The sequence below is a fragment of the Cebidichthys violaceus genome, unplaced genomic scaffold (genome assembly GCF_023349555.1).
Source record: "Cebidichthys violaceus isolate CVI_PGR_0920_01 unplaced genomic scaffold, fCebVio1.0.p SCAF_24, whole genome shotgun sequence".
Classification (NCBI taxonomy): domain Eukaryota; kingdom Metazoa; phylum Chordata; class Actinopteri; order Perciformes; family Stichaeidae; genus Cebidichthys; species Cebidichthys violaceus.
This window is the reverse complement of record NW_027176417.1, coordinates 3,650,218-3,672,881: the sequence shown is the minus strand read 5'-3', so window position 1 is coordinate 3,672,881 and position 22,664 is coordinate 3,650,218. Positions and strand designations below refer to the sequence as shown.

General features: G+C 44.0%; 1 protein-coding gene across 3 annotated transcripts in view; it reads right to left on the bottom strand.

Annotated features, from left to right (window-relative positions):
* Positions 1-22,664, bottom strand: part of tns1a (tensin 1a) — a 69,317-nt gene that overhangs the window by 7,887 nt on the left and 38,766 nt on the right. For 2 of the 3 annotated variants that reach the window (XM_068719628.1, XM_068719630.1), the window contains exons 6-20: positions 22,069-22,118; positions 21,423-21,594; positions 21,209-21,259; positions 20,871-20,993; positions 20,272-20,336; positions 19,737-19,820; positions 17,662-17,774; positions 17,511-17,571; positions 17,334-17,409; positions 17,119-17,248; positions 16,590-16,655; positions 16,212-16,337; positions 4,044-5,723; positions 2,453-2,616; positions 2,156-2,300 (exon numbers count right to left, since the gene is read on the bottom strand). In XM_068719628.1, coding sequence (XP_068575729.1) covers positions 2,156-2,300; positions 2,453-2,616; positions 4,044-5,723; positions 16,212-16,337; positions 16,590-16,655; positions 17,119-17,248; positions 17,334-17,409; positions 17,511-17,571; positions 17,662-17,774; positions 19,737-19,820; positions 20,272-20,336; positions 20,871-20,993; positions 21,209-21,259; positions 21,423-21,594; positions 22,069-22,118 — 3,106 coding nt within the window. Of the gene's footprint in view, positions 1-2,155; positions 2,301-2,452; positions 2,617-4,043; positions 5,724-16,211; positions 16,338-16,589; positions 16,656-17,103; positions 17,249-17,333; positions 17,410-17,510; positions 17,572-17,661; positions 17,775-19,736; positions 19,821-20,271; positions 20,337-20,870; positions 20,994-21,208; positions 21,260-21,422; positions 21,595-22,068; positions 22,119-22,664 lie in introns of all 3 variants that reach the window. The other variant, XM_068719627.1, reaches the window with a different exon arrangement.

Here is a 22,664-nt window from a genome sequence, read left to right as displayed (position 1 = left end):
TGAGGTGAGCTTACTTCCACTCCAGGAATTTACTTGATTTAAATGTTTACAAGTAGAACAGGTCCAATGTCAGAGGCCCTATGAAACAGATGCACGTCGAACTCTGCAAAAACTAGAATCTTTATTTCCCACATGGTGCTTGATAAAGGAGAAAGTCTTCAAAGTAAAAGCACAGACTATTTCGTACTCTCATCAGAACCTGAATTATTTGATGTTAAAAGGTCAGGTATCAGTATCACCTATAAGTCCCAACTACTGTATTTCTCTCATATTCTTATTTGTGGCAAAAGGAAATAGGGGTGAAAGAAAATATTGAGACACCCGAGTATCACGATATTAGGTTTTGTGAGACTTCATTCTCAAAAACACTGAACTGATTTGTAATTAATAGTTTACGTGCAAAGAATCGTGGCAGACCGTGGCTGAGGTTTGCAGAAAAAAATAGAATGTATGCATACGGTGGTGTGTTGTTCAGACTATGACAAGTTTTCTTAAAATTACAAATTATGACACTGAAGCTGAAAATGAGCCATGAGCCATCCATCCACAAGTATTCAGTCATGGAAAGATTAATAGCATGCTGACACCCAAACGGGGATCGGATCCGTATTAGATTGTGATGAGATGAGTCAACCACACTGAAGGTTGAAGATGGGGTCGTATTAATGTTGTCAAGTTAGGTGGAAGAGATTCATGAAAGTCTGAAGAGTTATTTCCAAAAAGATCTTGTCAGTGAGGAATCTAAACACGCTTCTTAAAAGTAACAAGTGGAAATAATGTGGCATCTTTTTATAGACTAGATCTTTTATAACCCAGGTATTGGACATCTGGCATTTTGGAAATAAACTCTTCATTTTCATTAGTCCTCCACTTACACAAGAATCCAGATCAACAGCATGACCGGGATTGCTCACTTAAGGTGGCACGGAGAGGGGTGAGGTGGCGTAGATATGAAGGTTTGTGCCACAGAGCAGATTCTTACTGCAACAGCTGTGTGCGTTCAGGACCGACTGCAGGAGAGGAGGCAGGGCCGGTTTACCAACCTCACGGTCTACACAATCTGTCAAACAACCTGCTGACCACTGTGGTTGGTGCTGCAACCGACTGGGTGTCTGGAAATCTGATGTCTCAACGGGTTTGGTTTGAAGGAGTAATATATTTGATTCGGCGTGTGCGGCCTCTCCTTTCACTTTTCCTGAACCTCACAATGTCGAAAATAAAGACAAAACCCCCACAGAAAGCGTTGGTGCAGCGAGAATGCAACATTCATCTTTATCTCTGTATGTTTATGTTTCCAAAACTTGACTCGGATCGCCCAAAAAGTGCTGCCCTTCGAAACTATATACTCTCTCTCCATCTATAACACGAGACAGTGATGGAGCAGACCTTCGCACGCATCCTGCTCCTGCTGAGCTTGTCTGCAACTTTTGCCAAGTTACGTCTACATCACAGAGAGAAAGACCTGGCGTGAAGCTCAGGGGTGCTGTCGGCTCCTGTCAGTAATAGATATGGTCGGGGGGGGGGTGTCCACATTTTTCTGGGCAAGGCATAAGCAGTGGGGACAATGGCGGTTCATGCTCATAATACAGGAAGTTAAGGAGTGAATATTGCAGCACATGATCAGCTAGATATTCATTAAGTAAGCGATGCGACTGCAGATGTTAAAGTAAGTGAATGGGAGGAGAGACTCTTCTGCTGCTGAGAGTTTAACTTGTGAAATTGATTTGCAGTATCGTTACTGTCCCGGTTCATTTGTGTTAGTTACACTAGCACTGCATTTTTGACTGTTTATGTAAAGTAGTTTGCTCTCTCAGGTACATATTTACTTAAAACAGTTTGTTCCTTTTACTTTTTTGTGTGAACATGAGATTTTGGGCTGTATTTCATCATTTTGTTTTTATGTTCAAATATCGTCCAACCAAACTACGGTTAGATAAAAAATAAATTAAATAAAATGATCAATCAAATTTAAAAAAACATTACTTTTGTTGATTTCATTATGTAATTCTTTCCTGTTTTTTTTTCTTTCTCATCTTTTCATACGTAAATAATTTTTGTAATAATAACAAATAAGACAAAAGCGAGTAAATCAGGTCAAAGGTCAGTGTTTGGAGGGTTGGAGAGCAGCCCCTGTCTGCAGGCAGGGTGAACCTACACATGTTGAAGTAAGGAGTCTGTGGCGACACAGGGAAGCTTGGGGTCTGGGGGGAATTCTCACCACCGCCTCCAAAGGCGGGACTGTTGTCAAACCCGTCCGCCTCGTCGTCCTCAAACGCCTCCCGGTAGCTGTGCATGGGACCCTGGAGGAGATGAAGAGGGGACACACGTGTACCAGAAAAGGGATTTAGACATCTTCCACTTGTGAAAGTTTGGTCAAAGTACAAATATACTGTTTATTCTTTTTTTTGGAAAAATGTGTCCAATATTGTTTTTCACAAAACAAAATGCAGACCTCTCTGGGACGTCCTCCCGGGTTGAGGGCCAGATTGTGGGCGAAGTCCGGCGAATCCACCATCGGCGTGTTATCATGGCTGCTCTGGTACTGTCCCTCACTGGTTGTCCGACGTCGACCCGTCTCCTGCGTCACTTCTGGGGTCATTCCTCTGGATCGAACCCCTGAAAAAAAAATTTCAACTCGCTCGGTATATTTTTAAAAAGCAGCCTACACAGTAAAATATAGACCAACGTCCTTTTAATCTCAGCTTCTTTATGACATTTTGCATGTAATTAGAAGATGTGTAGGTTTATTCTCCACTTTTAAAAGTAAAGCCTGGACTTAATACAAACCTGCCTTTATTGAGAGAGAGAGAGAGAGAGAGAGAGAGAGAGAGAGAGAGAGAGAGAGAGAGAGAGAGAGAGAGAGAGAGAGAGAGAGAGAGATCAAGAAGTGAAGGGAATAAAAAAGCAGTGGAAATAGAGAAGAAACAGGAATTGATGAGAAGAGATCTTAAAATAATCTGAAAATAGTTCATGGTTGGGATGCAGAGAAAGATTCTACAAATGCAGGGGAAAAAATTAAACAAAGTCAGAAAATAAAAGCGAGGGAGAGTGGACAAACCAGAGAAGGAAAAGGAGCGATGGCGGTCAGATTGTTGCGATGTCATGCTTTCACTGATGCCCCGAATACGAGCGTTGTACTCTGTTCGCCGGGGGAGGGAGGTCAGGGTGGAGGGTGGAGGGCAGGAGGTGGAGGAGAAAGGTGGAGGAGGAAGGTGAGAGAGGTGCAGTGGTGGAAGCAAATGGTGGGAGAAGGGTTGTCCATACAGCAGAGAGATGGATTGAACAGAAAAGGAGAAGAAATATCAGAACAGAAATGGATCTAATGAAAGTGAAGAGAAAATGAAAAGAAATTGATATCCATTACTATAGGGTTGATGATTATTTCATGTTTAAAAGTGGTTCAAAATAAGATGGTTTGTTCCACTGGGTGGCGCCTGGGAGCATCCACATGGTTTCACATCAATGTAAATATGGATGCAGACAATGCATGGAAGCTGGAGCCTCTGAACGCTTGGCTATTCTTACTCTCATCCCATCTCCACTCTCACCAGAGTCCGCTCTGCTGCATTTCAGCTGCAGAGCTAATTTTATGACTACAGGTCATTCCTCTGGTGCGACACCCCATGATGATGAATCGGTAACAGAAACTGCTGAAAGCTGCACTGCTCTTGCGCTGCATGCTGCTTGAGACTAAAAGTGCCTCCAGCTGAAGTTGACACTTAACTAAATGAACTCGTAATACAGTACAGTGTCCAATCCAGTCAGCCTTGTCAGCATTTTGGATGCACAGATTTTGCCTCGAACATTCAAATGATATAAAGCCTAATTTATGAAACAATAGCTGCAGATTACTTTCAAAGCATATTAGATCCTAATTCATTTTCATTCATTTCATAATGGCAAGAAAATATACCTGACTTCAGACCTGTTTCAGATTTGTACCTAACCAAAATGCATCTGCATCTGTTGTGAAAGTTACATTATTGTCGAGTGGCAATCTGCTGTTCATCCTCCTCATTTCAGACAATAACCCGGAGCCTTACCGGCGATGCGGTGAGCCACCAGGCCCTCCAAGTTAAGCGTCTCCTCCTCTGCATCTTGTTCTCTGGGCAAGGATGAAGAAGACGTGTCTTTTGGCTGGGGGGTGAGTGTGGGGAGAGGAGAGGAAGAGGCACTGTAGCCTGGATAAGGAGACGAGCCCTGCGGGTCCGGGGAGTGGGAAACCCCGCTTCCTGGGTACGAGTTCACAGGCTTCACTGGCACCTGCTGGTTGAAATTAGGGGAGGGATCTGTGAGGTGATGGTGGGCTGCTTGGCGTGTGTGGAGGTAGGGCTCTGGGGTGTGTGTTGGGGTGGTGTTTTGGTGTTGGTAGCCGGCGTTGGACCTCTGGGGAGAATACACCGGGGACTCCGTGAGGGGGCTCTGGTTGGGCAACGCTCTCTCGGTCGACCGCAGGGGCTGATGAAAGGAGTTGTTGACGGACCCGGAGTTGTTGTAACCATGGATGGCAGAGTCTGCTTGGTATGACGGTCTTGCAAGGGTCTGCGAGAAGGGCGCCTGGGTTGAACTGAGGTTGTCCTCCCCAGGAGGCGCACTGTGGGACTTGGACATGTGGGAGTTGATTGGGTCCAGGTCGAGCATGAGCATGTTGAGCGCCTCAATGGACTGCTCAATGTCCCGCTGCGAGGCTGAGGTGGGGAAGTGGGGCAAGCTATGTGTTGACTGAAGAGGAGGGCCAAAGGGATCATCTGGTAGGCTATACTGGTGCCAGGTGTTGAGACCTCTTTGAACAGCCTCCCGGCTACTGGTGCTCCTCTCTGGGGCCCTGGGCATCAGTTTCGGGTTGGTCTCAGGGCTGCCGGCTGGCGGATTCCCAAAAGACTGTGAACGGTACATCCCTTCTCCGTTCTGGTAGTTGTTGTATCCCCCCTGTGGCGATGCAGAGTCCACAGACCTCTCTTGCATCGCCGTGGGCGTTCGTACTCCATGCACGGGCATCTCGCTCAACTTTTCCCCAAGAACAACTCTCTCAAGGTAGGGTCCGTCGTTTTGCCTGCTGGCGGGCGTCTGCGATTGGTAGTAGAGGTCAGCCGGTGTCGCCTGGCCCTCCAGGGACGAGAGCGTGCCCAAGCTGTCCACACTATTGCCCTCTTGGCTATTGGGTAGCTCGTCGTCTAGAATTTCTGTCTCACGCTCATCTGTTGAAGGGGCGGCAACTAGCCTGGTGTGGCCCCCGTTGACGTGCACCTGGGCTGGGACCAGGTGTCGGACACCTCCTCCTGGACTGGTGGACGTGGACAGGTAGGCTTGTCGTTGGTGAGTTGGTGCTTCGAGGCCACTCAGAAGCTGGTCGAGCTCTTTTTTCTCCTGCGGGCTGAGCGTCGGGTGGGCCGCTGTTGGGTTGTTGTGGTTCACGGCACCCTGCACGGACTGGCTGTGCTCATCAGTACGATCGGTCTTGATGGATGCGGTGGAGTTGCCCGAGTCGCTGCTCACGGATAGGGTGTGATCGACGGCAGGGAGGGAGGCGTGGCCTGTCACAGGAAGGGTCTGGTCAGTGGTTTGGAGGGGATGACTGGGGTGTTGTGATGGGTTCTCAGCATTGGTCAAGGGGTTTTCATGGACTGGGAGGCCGTTGATGGTGACAACTCCCTCCAGGGAGTCTTTCTTGCGGACCCGGGCATATAGGCTTCCATCAAGTGGACCTTGGGTGTGAACAACATCTGAAAGAGATGGAAAGATAGTTCCATGTTTTCATGCAGTTCCAACCATACACAGCATCCAAACATAGAGAAAAGGGTGAGTACACAACCTGTTCGAGATTATTTTAATCATCTTGTCTTCACACACAAACTGGTTTCACAAGGTTTCATGGGCCCAATCATTTTCACAGGACAGGATCCCTCAAATCCAACCCCCCCCCTCTGCATACGATTCTTTTTACCGAGGTTCAGCTCCAGCAACACAGCCCCTCCAGCTCTATTAATAGCCAATTTGCAGTGCTAAAGCCCCTGTCACGTTGCGTCAGTGCAGGCCCACATGGTCTGACGTGAACTGAGGCGGCTCCTGTCCAACACACTGAAACAGCTGGTCTGTGCGACCAAAGAGAAGAGCTGCAGTGCCAGTTTGAAAGCCCAGAGCTGGACTGGGAGAGGATGAGCTGTCTTCAAGTTGACTTCTGGTTGCTGAATCATGCTGGCAAAGTCAGATTGATTGACTACATGTTGCGCAATCAAAGTATCTGAATTGGTTCACAGGAAAAAGTCATTTGTATATCATGGACATATTTATATGATCTCTTTTGGTGTATTTTGCTTGTTATAAGGGGCAGGACAGTATTTCATCTCAACTCAAACTGAACCAAATTATTCGGGCCTTCAAATAAAGGAATGAAGTGTAACTTTACCTTTGAGAACTTTCTAAACAGTCTGTAAGCTTCCACAGTAATACTGAGTGACTTGCATTCTCTCAAAAAACGAATTTTTAATAATCTTTTTCTCCTTCCTGACAACATCAATTAAAACATTGAGCATGGGGGGGAAACAAAATAGATAAATTGAAAGATAAATTGTTGAATAAACGAAAAAGCAGCACAACTCATTAGTGGCACATGAACACGTAAACAGAGGTCAGGTAGAGTACTGTAATTCACACACAATGTGTACTTCAATTATAGGCCAGGGCACTATTTCAAACAGTAAAACACTATACTTGCTTCCATGAAAATGCAACAATCACACGAGCAACAGCTCATTCTGTGGTAACACTTGTGCTTACCAGAAGAAAGTAATACACAGATACTGGCTTCCCGTATCCAGTGTACATTTGCAAAGTGATACATGACATATACATGACCACGGCTGGCTCGTATGTGGGATATTCCAAATTGAGCGACCCCCGGGGACAGATGGTGAATCATTCGGACCGCAGCTATTTCAAAACCCATGTCAACAACAACTCACAGGCACAGTAGCAACAAGAACGAGAGGGCAGGCGAGGAAGTTGTAAACACAGTTTGTTCCTGAGGTTGTTTTTAATGACACGAGGATTAACATTATGAGAGTAAACTGTGAGGTCTAAGGTTACACGTTGTTTTAAGTTAGGTCTAATTTGTGTGGAATTAGACTGAAGTCAAAGCTTTTTGAACATTTTGATACAAAAGTATTATTTCACTTTTAAAAAGTTTTGTTATTTTTAATTTATCTTGTCAGCAATAATTTATGAATCCTGGATAACAGAAGTTTTATTTTCTATAAAACTTCTGTGACTTCTATTTTTTAAATGCTTCAAATCATAATTACATTTCTATATCACAGCATCAAATTCAGTGGAAACATCCTCCTTACCTGTACTTTAGGTAAACTCTCAGAAAACCCTCAAGAAAGGATGAAATATTTCCTCTTCTTCAGCCAATTACATTGTGACTAAATAGCCACATTTGAGTCCTTCAGTAGCCTCTCAGTGACTGAACTTTCTGCCTCTGGGCTTCTCGTCTTACTCTCCCTGTCCTCTCTGATTCATGTCCTCTCATCACCCAAAATGTGCTTCACTGGAGCGAGGCAGGGCCGTACCACCGAAGCTGCTGAAAGGGGTGAGCTGGCACTCTGGGATGATCTGGGACTGTTCCCGGCAGCGGGGGAGGGACTCTACCAACGTCACCACCACATCCCAGCTTCCTGTGAAGCCACGTCCTTTCAAATGAACTACAACTCCCACGCCATCTGTTTGCCTAGAACGGCAGCACCCTTGCCTGGTGATGTCATCAGAGGGGATCCCATCACTTAGGGTCACCCCCCTTCCCTTTCCTGTCTTACAGAAAAGGCTTTCTCTCTCTCTCTCCCCCTGACCTTTAGCAGAATAGGCAATGCTCTTGTTCTAGTGCATAAAAGACGATCTTTTAGTGCTTTGTGGCAAAAAACGACTCAAGTTTGACAGGGCGACACTTTTTCCAGCTGTTGGTCAACCCCGTCCCGAGGTTAAATCAGGGAAGCAGGCACTGTTATATGACAAGTCATGGCTCAGAGAGGAAAGAAAGAAACGTTTTTGGGGTAAAAGGAGCAACATGTTGCGTTTGTTGGGAATGTTAAGTTTCCACTGAATCACCGACCTGACAGACCCACAGGCACCGACTTGAGCTGATCTTCCAAATCCAAATCAACCAAATCCAATAAAATAAGGTTTATACATTTTCTATTTTCTAGATTAAGATGATTTTTTAATTAATTCACCATTTTTTTTTAAATATCTCTTTAACAAATAATTCTCTTTGCTGACATTTGTCAAAGGTTCAATAAATGTATGGAACAGGAGTGACTCACTGGTTAAGTGTGAATGCTTCCGGAGTGAGTCTTGCCACCTTAAACACCTTGATCGCTATTTTCACTCGCTCACCGACGGGGGCGAAGAGGCCTGTGAGTTTGGTGTGATCCTATTGACTAAGTAAAGAACGGAAGTGCCGAACAACGTTGGGCATGACAGGAACTTACCAAACAAGAGTTGCAAGGTCACAACCTTTACATTTCCCCACACTCATGGCAGGTGCGTGAGTCGGGAGAAACGTGTACACATGACTACAACTACATATGCACATATAAGATGGCAGCAGAGGTGACTAGAGCTTAAAGAGGTCGCCCTTCAGCTCAGGTGACCGAGAGAAGTCTAAGCTTCCAGGGATCCAGTGTTTCATTTCAGATAACAGCGAAAATCTTGAGATTTAAAGTTTGTTCTTGACACCAGTTGACAACAACAATCTCACTTCAAAGTAGCTCAGTAGCTCTTCTAGAGCTTTTGATCGTATGACATGATCTTCTAGAGATAAAGAGGATCAATGGTCTTCTTTAAAGTGCTCCAAAAATTGGAAATTGGAACATCTAAACTTCCATGACAATGGGCGATCTTCAACTGCTGAGGAGGATTGCGTGATACAATTAAACGCTCCAGAATGAGTGGATCTTAATTTGAAATCGCATTAACATATGAACACTGTGATCCAGGTATGAACCAAGTAAGAAGCAAAAAATATTGGATGACTCTGCGTCAGAACAAATGCCTTTCTTCTGGCGTCAATAAATAGCTGCAGCAGACCCCAGATTAGATCGGTTGAGTCACCAAGCCTTGGCGAACACAAATAGCTAACAACTTGTTTCCTACTGCGCTAAACGAGTGTAGCATGCCATTCTCTCTGCTTCAAAGGACAAAGACATGTTTACTACTACTCATTTACATATTCAATGACAACCAAATCAGGCTCAAGAACAAAAAAAACTAAAATGACAATTACATTTAGCATCTAAATTGGCCCTTTCATCAATTTAGCACTACGGTCCCTTCCTCTCTCTGTCACACACACACACACACACACACACACACACACACACACACACACACACACACACACACACACACACACACACACACACACCTGTCCATTCTCTGTATTCTCTCATGCGACAGGTGCTCTCCTCTCGTGAAAGTGCCAGAGGCATTGCTCATACAACACTACACACACACACACACACACACACACACACACAAACACACACAGCACCTGCCTCTTGGCTGTATTCTCTCAAGTGTTCGCTTGAGTGTCTCATTGCCACGTTGCAGCCTTTGAGGCCATTAAAAAGCCATTTAAACATCTGCGGCCAATGGTTTATTATAAATAGACAATGTGCTACAACCACTGATATTGCTGTATGAAATGCACCAGCTGGGATGTTATATACATAGTTAGTTCTTTTGAGATTAACAGGACAGGGCGATTGAGGCGACACATTTGTCAACACGCCTATAAAGCAATGAGGACATGGGCGGTTGGCCATTTTGGTGCTAGACATTGTAGCTTAATGTGCTCCATGCACACATATTTCTCCCTGGGTTCTCGGCTTATGAACCTGTGTGTGTTTAGCACTGAATGTTGGAAGTCAGAAGGGCAGGGTTGAAATGTTAGTTGGTTTGGTTCGTACTTGCCTCCTTCATTTATTGTATTCAGTTGGTTCTAACAATTAGGTCCAAAAGACCAAAATAAGTCAAGTTGACCTGTGAAGGGGCTCCTCAGGGCTCTGTTCTAGGACCACTTCTGTTTCCATTCTTATTAATATGTTTCTATGACATTTTGTATCATAAAGTGACTTCTTAATTCTTGGCCTCTATGTAGATCTAAGTCTGCTAGAACTGCCACCTTGTTAGTTAACTGGTATTAACTGGAAAAAAAATCCTGAAATAAACACATCTTTGCAAACTAATTCCTGAAAGGACAATATTCACCACCAAATATTTTAAAAGGTTTCTGGGCGGATTCCTCCTTTAAATTCTGTTATTAGCTGCTTTAGAAGTTTCCAGGGCTGGTGGAGACTCAAAGACGGGCTTGACACGAACATGATGACCTTATAAAAAGGGCCAAACCCATTTTTACAAAACGCAGACACATAAATATAGAGACACACCTAACGTTTACACGCATAATTAAACAGTCCCATGGTGGGTCTCTCACCCACTTAGGAAAGAGGTCTGCAATCATAGTTTTATTGGATATGGTGTATGATTTCATGTATGCTTATAAGTGCATATATACACGCACATGCATACAGACTACAGTAAGGGCTATTTAGAGTGGGAAGTTGACCTTTTGCTAGTAAGGTCTCTTTGGAGTTGGGAGAATCTCTATGGGTTAGGAGGAAACTGGGCGTGCTGCGTGTGACAGCAGTACAACTGGGAGGTTGGGAAAAGTGAAGCACCCAGCTGGAAAGAGGACCGGTGTGACAAAGAGGAAAAGAACCAAAGTGCATTAAAGACAAACCCAAAAAATGATAAACTTAAACTTCAAGGAGTGGGATGAGATTGATGAACTTAAAAAAATGTCTCTCTAAAATAGCTGTCAGTTACAAGAGAGAATGATGCAGATTAATAAAGAAACGAATACTTAATTCAAGAATATTATTAGAAAAAGCAGCGGAAAGGAGATACAGAAACACGTTTTGTAAATGTATTGGATTTAAGGGCATCTTGCAGTGGCAGGCATGTACATGCACAAACATCTACACACACACACACACACACACACACACACACACACACACACACACACACACACACACAGTGTTGTAAGAGAGCCATCAAGTATCTCTCAGCAGGATGTGACATTCACCCTCACAGTTTTCATATCACTGTGACGACGGCCAGTCTGCATGCCAGCAGTGGGTGACCGGGTTTGACTGACAGCCGACTGACTTGTCTTAAGGACTTGTGTGTGTGAGACACTGCAAAAACATCCTCGTGGAGCCATTTACATTGATTTGAGGGAAATACTCACATTTGGATTGAAGACATCTGCCTTTTACAAACTTCTTCCAAACTGTTCCAAAAATGGAACTATTTGACAGGTATTACAAAGAACTACATTTAGGGTGCAAATGGGCCGCTGATGTCTTCGCAGCAGAGCATGCGAGGGAAAGAGCTACACCCTATCAAGGGATGATGTGACAGCCCATCAGTGAAAAAGGTGTCACGGTTGGCGTATCAGTGACTGGCACAAGGAAAACTGTCTCAGTTTTATATTTGCCATGTCTGCCTCTCAGTCCGTCTGTCATCCCGTGTCCAGCTGTAACAGTTTGAGGTAACGTGACGTGACTGTATCAGTGTCTGTCTCCACGATTGCTTTCAGGATGATGTCATCCATCCGCCTGTCTGTCATCGCAGTGACTGTCATAAAAAAAAAAAAAAAATACATCTGTCTGACTGTCTAGATATCTGACTGACAACCAGCTGAACTCCACGTCTGATTCATGTCACTTTGCAAGAGAGGAAATGTCAGATCAAGCGTCAGATTGGGATATTTAGTTGGGTTTAGTTGAGAGGTTAAACCTGCATGAGTAACATTTACTGGTGAAGCGAAGTTAAGACTTAGCTAGCGGTGGTAATGTGCAAAGAAATGTTGCAATGCAGCGATAAACGCGAGGAAGAAGCTAACCGACGTGAATGTAAACACTGCAAGATTTAAGACATGAAAATAGGGGAACACAATGTGTTTCTTTGTTTATAAGAAAATTCCACCAAACATCTTTAAACTCAACCAGTGTACTGCTCTCATGTGAAGTAATCTTCTTTGCATATGAACAAGAAAATGATATATAATGCAATAAAAACAGGACCAACAGGATCACGTCGGGGTAATTGGCCGGCCTGTGCGTCTGGCTGTCTCCTGACTGGCGGGCTGGTTTTCTGTGCATCTGTCCGTCCATCTGTCTTTCACTCATGAGGATCAGTAGCTGTCATAAAAGTGCATCTGCCTGCTGTCTAGCTAGATGTTGATGCGTCTCTTCTGAGAGCTTTGTGTGCTTAACTCAAGAGACGGAAACATTCAAGCACTGCACTTCAATCTGAGTGAAAAAGAGGCTCGGTAACAATCTTAAGCAGTTGAATAAAAGTTTCGAAAGCATCTGTATGTCAACCTCAGGCAAACTTATTTTGTGTTTTTGATAAAGACACTTCTAGAAATTACAAATGAGGCTCAAGGAAAAGGTCCTGAGAGAGAGAGAGAGAGAGAGAGAGAGAGAGAGAGAGAGAGAGAGAGAGACATATGGGGACATCTAGACAGACAGTAGGAGAAAGGAGGCATTAAGAGATGAGGACTGGCTCAGCAGGGTTTCCAGAGCTGGGATTTGAACCTGCTGCTGTAGCTCACCGTGCTGTCAGCAAGAGGTCTAACTAGAAGCATTATGTGCTCATGCAAGACACACACAGGAGGCTTTTAAAATACCTGACTGCTCTCCATTTCTGCAGACTTTTGGAGGCCACTTTTAGTGTTCAAAGCTCTCCTTAAACCCCGATGTACTGATACCAAGATAAACAGCGAGTCTTTACGGCATTGAGGGCTGGACGCTGAGAAGTTGCAACACTGACATAAAAAATAATTTCTAATGTCACACAAATGATGACGCCATTTAAACGCTCTATGTGTAGAGTAAATATTTTGTCAGACGTCAACTTAAGTTGCTTGTTATTCAGCGGTTTGTACCAGAAGACCCCTCTTGTCAAGAGGACACTTCACTCTAAACCCACGAGAAGAACGTGAATATGTGAAATACATACAGATAAATAAACTTCTCACCTCCTGAGCTATCGCACATGCATTGCATCCCGGTCCGAGCTCTCTGGAGCTCACATGAAGTTACCAACCGAGGTCCCTAATAGTTTTGGTACACCCAAATTGCAGCCCGCTCATAAAACGTTCCACACACAAATTGCTCGCTCCATGACTCATTTTATACCATATAGGTGCCAAACACACAGGATGCAACAGTGTTGACATGGAAACACAATAAACAGACACACAGACTCATGTCTGCGGACCGAAAGAACAAAAAGTTACATACAAGTCGTTTTCAGACGTTTTAGAGGGTAAACCTGCATCATGTTGCCTTTAAACCTTTTGCAAAAATAATGCAAAGATGATTTTATCAAATATGAATTCACTGTATGTTACAGGCAGTTTGAAGTGGTAAGATGTTTCTAAATAGGAAAGAAAGTTGCTTGAGGAAATCCCAAGGCCTTACAGACCTACTCACCAACCAATGCTGTTCAGCTGATCTCCGTCTCGCCTCGATTTTACTTCATTCCTTAATCTCTCCTTTTGTCTTTCTCCTTCATTCAAAGTGCAAAAAAAAGTTTGGCCTCCTCTGCTTCTCTCTGCCTCTCTGAGCCTGCCTCTCTATCTCTGTCGCTGTCTCTATCCAGCTATTCCAGACATGTTTCAGGGCTCAGCCCCAGCCAAATATGGGAGGAGGGCAGTAAACAAGGAAGACAGCCTGTGCTGTCACTGGGCATGCTGCCCTACTGTACACCACACACACACACACACACACACACACACACACACACGCTGGAACACACACACGCTTATTCTCCTGCGGCAACACACTATCTTTAGTGGTTATTCTCATTTTTCAGAACTCAAGGGATCATTACATTCCCAGAACACGTTTAAGTGGTGTGACTTACGGTCAAATTAGAAACATATGGAACATCTAAGATGCTAAATGAAGCACTTGTAAACATCAGCATACAGTAAGTTTAACACACCTAACTGTGTTTTTAGTGCCACCAACCCTCTTCTCTGGCATCTCTTCAAACATGTGGATTTGTGCCATAAAGCTTCAAAAATGTAAAACGGTACACATGTCCCTTTTAAAAAGCAGATTTGCTCGTATCAGTGCATGGCTGCTCGGTGGCCCAAACGGTGGCCTTCTGACTGGTTTGACCTACGGGTCGACAGCTGCCACCACACCACAGGGCTATTAGTAGAGCAAAGGCAGGCCGACAAACACAAGGTGCACTGCACACACACTCTTAACATACCACATGAAAAAAAATAAAATGCAAAAGGGTCATATAATCTAGAAAAACGTACAGGCGCCTATGCGCGTCCATATAGTGCAAAAATACTGTGTTACACAAACACAAACAGCTGGACTAGAACCTTTAAGCGCACACACACACACACACACACACACACACACACACACACACACACACGTCACATGGCCGCGATCAACCAGCGCTGAAATGCAACACTCGTCACAAATACCTTCCGTCAAAGAAAGCTAAGGACGCCTCTCCTCACGTTGGCCGTGAGCGAGCGCATCAGTATGAAATGCACACACCCTCTAAGCTGCCTAATCCTGCAGACGCTTTGCAGACACCCGTCTTTCGTTGAGTCCTCTCAAGTGGATTTCCAAGGTCGCTGGACTCTGTTTAAAATGGCGTCAGGATGAGACGAAGCATTCTTTTTACACCCGGACAAATAAACAAGTCTGGATTCTCCAAATGATACCTGATGAGTGATCCTGCAGCGTGTAAAAATAGGCCATTCCTGCATGTTAGTGTTATTCGTGTGTCATCAGTGTGTGTGGTCAACTCAAATGTGTATTCTGCTAGTGCTACTTTTTGAGACAGCATATTAAAACTAAAAATACTTATATTTCACTTTTACTTCAAATGCTCACAGAGCTTTTCAAACAGCTCTCCTGTACTTTTCTTTCATCTTTCTTCCAGCGTCCTCCGAACATGCGGATTCTGGCGTCCAAAGTGTCGGAGCGAAAGGCTCCAATCAGAGAAATGAAGAAACTGGCCGAGAGGTTTTTCTGCTGAGTGCTGAGAACGCCGCCACCCATTCAATTAGAATCAAACTTGCAATCCCGGCAATTCCCACTGACCTTCTTGCAACATAGCAATTGCCGCAACTGTTCTCTGGGGACGTTTGTAAAAAATGAAATGGGTCTTTGTGAAGCCGTGTGAAAAAAAAGAGAAAGAAAAATCCCATGTATAAAAGTGGATGCAGCACTACGATGGCTGCCAAGTCCTGACTCAACTGATGCTGAGTGCATCCTCCTGTTTTCTCAGATTTAACATTTATGTTAAGTGGAATGGTACACTTCTTAAAAACTCTACAGTATAAAGGATATTTTATGATATTAACAGTGTTATGTCTTTGCTGTATGTCATATCTGTGGTATTCCATGCACTGATTCTTCTTCGGATGACTGAATAGGTAGGAAGGGGTACACGATATAGGCCCACCACGTTTCAAATTCCTGATGGGAAAGCTGGGAGTGGATGGAGGTGGGTTTGGGTACTTGTGGGACTTGGGGTTGGTGGTGTCTCAGGTTACAACCCCCCTGAGAAGTGGGCAGCCACCGGCCGGGCGACTGACGCCCCCCTATTTCTGCAGCGGCTATTTAAAGGACTAATTGACAGACCGGGGTCTAGGAGGGTGGTGGTGGGGGGGGCTGTATGGCTTAGAGGAGGAGAGGTGGTGTGAGGAGCAGAAAGACAGACGGATCTTCTCTTCAGTAGAGTGCAGAGTGCATCAAAGCCTGAGATCTGGAGCTGTGGCGGTGACTGAGGAATTGGATTTATGTGCACTGAATTTTAAGTGTGGCCCTGAAACCTGTATGTGGATTAGTGATACTGAACATAGTTAATATTTGTTCATTTGTGAAGTAAAATTTAGTTTGAGGCGATAATGCTGACGTTATAAATTACAATAATCAGTGTGTAAAAGGATCAATACCAAATGAACCATCTAGTGAGTCTGAAAGTCTCTATTAGTAACTGTGGATGAGTGGAGACAACTAATCCATCAAACTGTGTGCGTGTGTGTGTGTGTGTGTGTGTGTGTGTGTGTGTGTGTGTGTATGTGAGAGAGGACATACCGTGCTCGCCATCCGCAGTGTCCTCACAGCGCTGGGTGAAGCTCTCGTACGAGTCCCAGCGGATCAGAGGGTCCTGGGTGTTGTAGTCCACAGAGACGCTCGGCCCGTTCTCCAAGTGGCCAAGGCCTGAGGAACACATGGCATGATGGTTAACGGAGTCCTCACGCCAAACGCAAAAACAAAAACAAAAACGCTCTATAAGTTGGGAATCAAAAGCTTCCAGAAAAGTGATTGCTTCAATTCTGAAAAAATGGTAATTGTCACCTTTTTGAAAATGTTAATGAAGCCCAATATATCAGCTTTAATAACCTTGTTGTTGAGTCACGTTATATAAATGCTAAATCAACATTTTCCCATTGGTCAGGAACAATTGATTACCTTTGATTTTTTCTGGTCCATATGAGAAAACAAACTCCACCTTCCCATACTCTGGGAACCTCTCATCTGTATAGAGACACACAGTAGAGACATGTTTTTCTACTTGTCAAACAATGGACACAAATGCACACAGTAAGTGTAATGAAATGATTGTTTAAACTTGCATGGAGCATTACAGTGAAACAGACATAAAAATATGAACAAAACACTTTGACAATCACAGATCAGATGTCAAGATTTCGATTTCAGTTCAGCAGAATCAGGGCTCATCATTTTCAATGTGGTATCTTTTGCGGTGCAAACGTTTGCTGCTTGTTAGTATTTGCTTCCATCATATTATTGAGTGCTGAGCAGTCTTCCCCACCAGAGGAAACTGTTACTATAAAAATAACCCCGCAATACATTTTTACTTCTGGAAATGTATTTACTGTTCTGTGATTGCCAACTTATTTTCTTTATGATCACAAAAACACAGAGAAATATTTTTGAAAAAAAAAAAAAAAATCACACCCACCCAGAGAGCCGTTACCTTTGAAGGTATCGTCCAGCTCGTTCTTGCCAAACACCACCCCGAGGTCGTGGATGGCGCAGGTGTGGAACTGCACCCGGAACATCACGTCCCTGGTGGAGTTCCTGTACCTCTTGTGGTAACACTTCAACTACGGGGGAGATAAGAAAGAAAACATCAGCGCATGAATAGACGCATCGATCCGTTTTAGTGTCAGTATGATGATAAAGTCTTACCAGGATGTCTCCCTTCAGAAGCAGGCCGGGCTCAATAGTGATGCAGATACTTGTGTTGCTGTCTCCTTGCACATTGCTGTAATAACAATAATAACGCGTTAAAATCCAATACAGGGCCAGCTCTGCCCTGTATTTAAAAACACACACCGCACTGAACTGAAATGAAAGTTTCCATACTATATTCCTGACGTATAGACCGGTTGCATTGCCTGGTAGATCTTCAGGAAAGGACGGCAGCCTGCGAAGGGAATCAAAACCACAAGCGTGAAACATTTCCGAGAGAACCAGCAGGATCTTTCTGCTGCGCTCGGCAGAGGCAGAAGCTCACCTCCTTTGGACTCAAAGTTGGGTATGCCGTGCATGATGACGTGATGCAGGAACAGAGGCTTGTTGTTGATCTTGATGTGTCCGGAAAGAAGACCGTTGAAGTATCGCACATACCTGGAAAAACAAAGGAGAGCAAGCATGAGGTCTCCAATTCACGAAGCCTTTTTAATCACACACCACATCCAAGCAGATTAAACCCTCGTCCTGTGTGATGCACCTTTACCAGCCAGAGGACTATAACACAACCTTCATCCACTGCGGGAAATGTCAGAGGGAATAGGTGTGTGGAGGCCGGTCGGGGGTCCGTTGAGTTAGTGTGATCTGGTTGTTAATGATGATGACAATGATGGCACCGAACGTGAACTTGACCGTGGGGTCGCCACATGCAGACGCTCCCCCCTTTTGCTCTGCTGTCAGCGTCCAGATGGTTTAGCCTCTCTGAAATTCAATTAGACTGAGCGGGGGACGCCGCGAGAGGCGGCAGGGGCTTGTAGTGTCATATGAGACTTAATCATGTTCTGTGTTTTACCAATGAATTATCCTATATTAAAGGATTTGCATGGAGCCTTTGAAACGACACAAGCATATGAATTGAATTAGACTACAGCCAAGATTATTGAATATTGTGTGACATTCAGACCTGTGGTTGTTTTTCCTTTTGTCACAGTGACTATGTTGTTACTAATAGTAATAAACAAATAATAAATACAGTTAGTAAAATAAATAGGGAAGTCCCAGAAGGAGATAAGCAAGAAATCTGAATAAAATACAAAACAAGCATTTAGATATTGAGGTTATTGACAATTAAAAACTAACCACAATGTAATTTCTTCCACTAGAAAACTGAATGCAAAGTCTCTTGATAAACTACATGATTTCTCTGCAACTCAATGAATTCAGGTTTTTTGCTTTAGTATTCACATAAAAACAAGGTAATGGAGAAGAGAAACCATTTCCAGCGTACACAGTGGCAGCCATTCCTCCCAGCAAGTCTGTTTGCTGTTACATTGGAACGTTTCACAACCAACATGTTAATCATTTAATGATCCTAAAATGCTCCATGCAACACTTTTAATCCAAACTTTTACAAGCTTCTATAGCAGCAGCAGCTCATCTCCTAATCTTGACGTTAATGTCACACATTCCAGACCATAATACTTGCAGACTCCAGGGGCAGAGATAATTATATCCAAAGCAGGAAATAGCAGCGGGGCAGAGGGCAAGCCTATAGACCTGTTACAGAATGGCTGGCTGCCTGAATCACAAGCTGAAATGAAGTGGTGTTAAGTCCCCTGCCGTTTCCTGTGTTTCCTCATTTATTCCCTGCAACCTTTGTTCCTGCTCATCTTTTCCAAGACGGGCTCAGATCGGGATTCCTCTCTCCGCAGGTGAAGAGGAGAGACGCTGAGGGGTCAAGCCTTTAAGCGGTTAATTGTCTATTACTGTAGAAGGGGCAGGTAATACGGTAGAAGCAGATCTATGAGTAAAAGAAGGACGTCTCAGAAGATACTACCCCTAGAGGGGGCTGCAATCAAAATAAGATATTCCTTAAACCACTCTTGATTGGTTCTGGTTTGGAATTTGCTCTCTATTCATGAGTGACCCATTATCTCAAAAACGCTCGATGTTAAAAGTGGAGAGGAAATGCAGGAAAATATGCTCCGATATGCTCAGAAGACAGGAATGAACTGCCACAGAGCCCCGCAGCCTCCCCAGAGACCCCAGAGGAATCCCTCAGACAGACAAGATAGACGTTTACTCACAATTATCCCAATTAAAACTAAACTGGAGATAAACTGAAGGGGAAAAAAGGAAGAATTTCCTCAGAAATATCTGTTAAACAACAACTGGATCAGTCAGGTTGTCTTGTTGTTGTGTGCATTCGAATGTATGAAGAGCAAAACTCTGTATATACAGATTCTGGGGGTTTCTCTCTTCACCCTCTAAGAATGTGAGCGTATTCGTCTAATGAAACATAAGCTGCAAACATTCGGAAACAGCAGGCAAGCTGCTGCGGCAAATGTCAGACTCATAAAGCTTCATGTCAGGCAAACAGGAAGTGAGGTAATAACTGACCGTATCTGGGACGGCTGGCCCACAGGAAGTGCTTTGTCCTCGTAGAAGCGCCGCATAGCAAACCTGTCCAACGCCTGGTCAGCACTGCGTCACACACATTTAGACAGACGTTGTGATTATTTGTCATACTCGAGAGCATTTTACAGTATCAAAGCTGCACATTTTTTTCCCAAGTTTGAGCTTTAGAGGAATCCCCTGGCTCCCTCCCACCGATCAACATCTGGTCGCATTAAAGAATGATGACATGATGGGAGTGCTTCTTCTCACAGGGCCAGAATAATAAGCTTGAGTGTTTTGCAATAACAATAACATCGGCGTTTCATTTTCAAGGCTGCTCAAGTCCCAGACCTCGAGGGCTGACTGTGATTGACTGGTGCTCCTGTCCTTACGAAACCTCGTGAGGAGGACATTCAAAGGAAATCACGATTCTTAAACAGCCTCAACCCTTCACCTCTGCTGATCAATCTCTTCGCTTAAACTACAGCCAATGACAATTAAATGTAGTAGTAGGATTATGTCTACAGATGTTTGATACCTTGCGGATATGTTGCTGTAGTGCATGTACGCAGCCACCACCACCCCTGTTCGACCTCGGTTCCCCTGTGACACAGAAACAGAGACCACAAGACATGTGAGCATCTTGTATCTACTGTGTGTTTAAATAAATAAGACACAAAGGACTACAAGGATTGAAAAAAATACAAGAACGTGTGTTGATTTTAGAAGGTCAGCAGCCACATGTGCGTATCTCATTGAAGACATTTAACGTATATAGTCCAATGCCAAGAAATAGTCCAGCACATATGCTCTGAACAAACAACAAATGAAGTAAAACGTGATAATCAGTTAGCTTAACTGGTGCTGGTTGGCAGATTTATTATCTTTGGACAGAGGCACGATGGCTGCTTCCCACTGTTTATAGGCGTTATGCTAAGCTACGCTAATCATCTTCATATTGAAAGGACACATATGAGAGGGGTATCATCCGAGTCAATAGGATAACCTGTAATGTTGAACTGTATTTGACAGAATATATTCATTTCAACTGGGCATGAGGAGGAGGGTGTGTCCTCGACAATAAACATGCTTTTCCTTCACATTCTGAACATGGTGTACCGCTCCTCCCTGCTCTACCTTGTTGTGCAGCACCACTACGTTGCGTGGGTCTCCATTGAGCCACGTGTCGATGGCCTTGCACATGCTGCAGATCTTGTCGAGCGCCGGCGCATGGTGGTCTGGCCAGCCAAACTCCACAACCTGAGGGTAGGGAGGGAAAGAAGGGGTTCTTTCAGGCCTGGTTCTGGACCGGCTTTGAATAGGACGTGCAGTACTTAAAACAAATAGCGCAAAATCCTCTGAGCTCTGGTTCTTTTTGGTTTAATTCCTCTCTAAACAGGAAGTCGCTTAATAGATTAACATGTGTTTTTATGTGTCTGGATTCAAATAACAAAGATGATCCAGCTGCTTTGTACCTTAGGGTTTGAATTTGATAAGTCACTCCTCCACTCGCTCAGGTTGAGAATCTGAAATCAGAAAGAGAGCATATCTAAACATATCAAAGCAATACTAATAATGTTGTTTGTCCCTCAAAGTAATCACAGAAACACAGTCGGATCATTGAAATATAAAAACACATCATTTGATAAGATAAAAATAGAGGGATATGAGTCCCTTTAGGTTCCTCACCAGATAGTGCTCCCCATGTTTGGACCGCAGCATCGTTGCCACCTCCTTGAGGTTGGTGGTGTAGCTGCGTTCCTCGGCGGCGGCGGGGAAACAGACAGAGATGATCCTCTCTGTGATGTAGACCAGGTCCACCTCATAGCTCTCCTCCATGGCCGGAACCACACTCTGACTCCTGGAGAGGCAGAGGGAGCGAGAGGTGTTTATCTGAGGATTTCACCTTTTCACCCGTTCGTTTTTTTTTTTTAAGCACAGCTGCTGTGAGACGATTCAAACGTAAACTCCTGTAGATCACGCTTATGTTTTTTGGAAAGGAAAAGATTCACAATCCGTCACTGATTGTTGACGTGACACGGTAAAGCTCTGCCTGACACACAACAGAGAGGTGGAACGATCACTTACATTCCTAGAAAAGAGGAGAAACATCCAGAACAAGCGATCCTTTTCTCATGTTCGTCATAAAATAAAGTCGATAACTTTAACAAAATGCATTTCACTTTTAGTCCAAACAATCATATGGAGTCATGCTTTTTTGCCTTTCTGAAGAAAACTTATTCCATATACCTTCATCATGTAGTGCTCAGTAAGTGTGTACATCTGCACATTCGCATTCAGTACAACACAATAGTATAACAATGCTGTGTCTTACCGCGACTGCTTTCGCAATATCTCCACACTCTTGCAGGACCTCGTAGATCCCTGGAGAGCACGCGCACACACACACACACACACACACACACACACACACACACACACACACACACACACACAATGCACATATAAGCAGAGGGAGGGGCAGAGAAAAATGATTAATAAGCAAACTCTGTCTTAATAATGGGGATGTTATTGAATTAAAATCTGACATAACCTACAAGGGAAAAGTGAGGTCACAGAGGTTAAACTGAAACTGTTTTATGTTGTAGGAAAATAAATATAGAGATAAAAGAAGAGAAGAGGAGGAACAAATAGAGGGTCAGGGGGAGAAAAAAGAGAATAGAGGCAGCAGGGGAAGAGGAAGAAGAAGGATAAGAAGAAGGCTAAAGCAAACAAAAATAAAGATCTAATAAAAAGAAAAGAAAAGAGTCCAGCAGAAAGAGAAAGAGAAGGAGATGAAAAAGAAGAAGAAGAGAGGATGAAGGGGAAAAATACAAAGTAGTATTAAAATCAAAGATAGAAAAGAAGAGGAAAAAGAAGAAAGAAAAGCAGGAAAAGGATGAAGGAGAGAAGGAGAAATTGAAGAAGTAG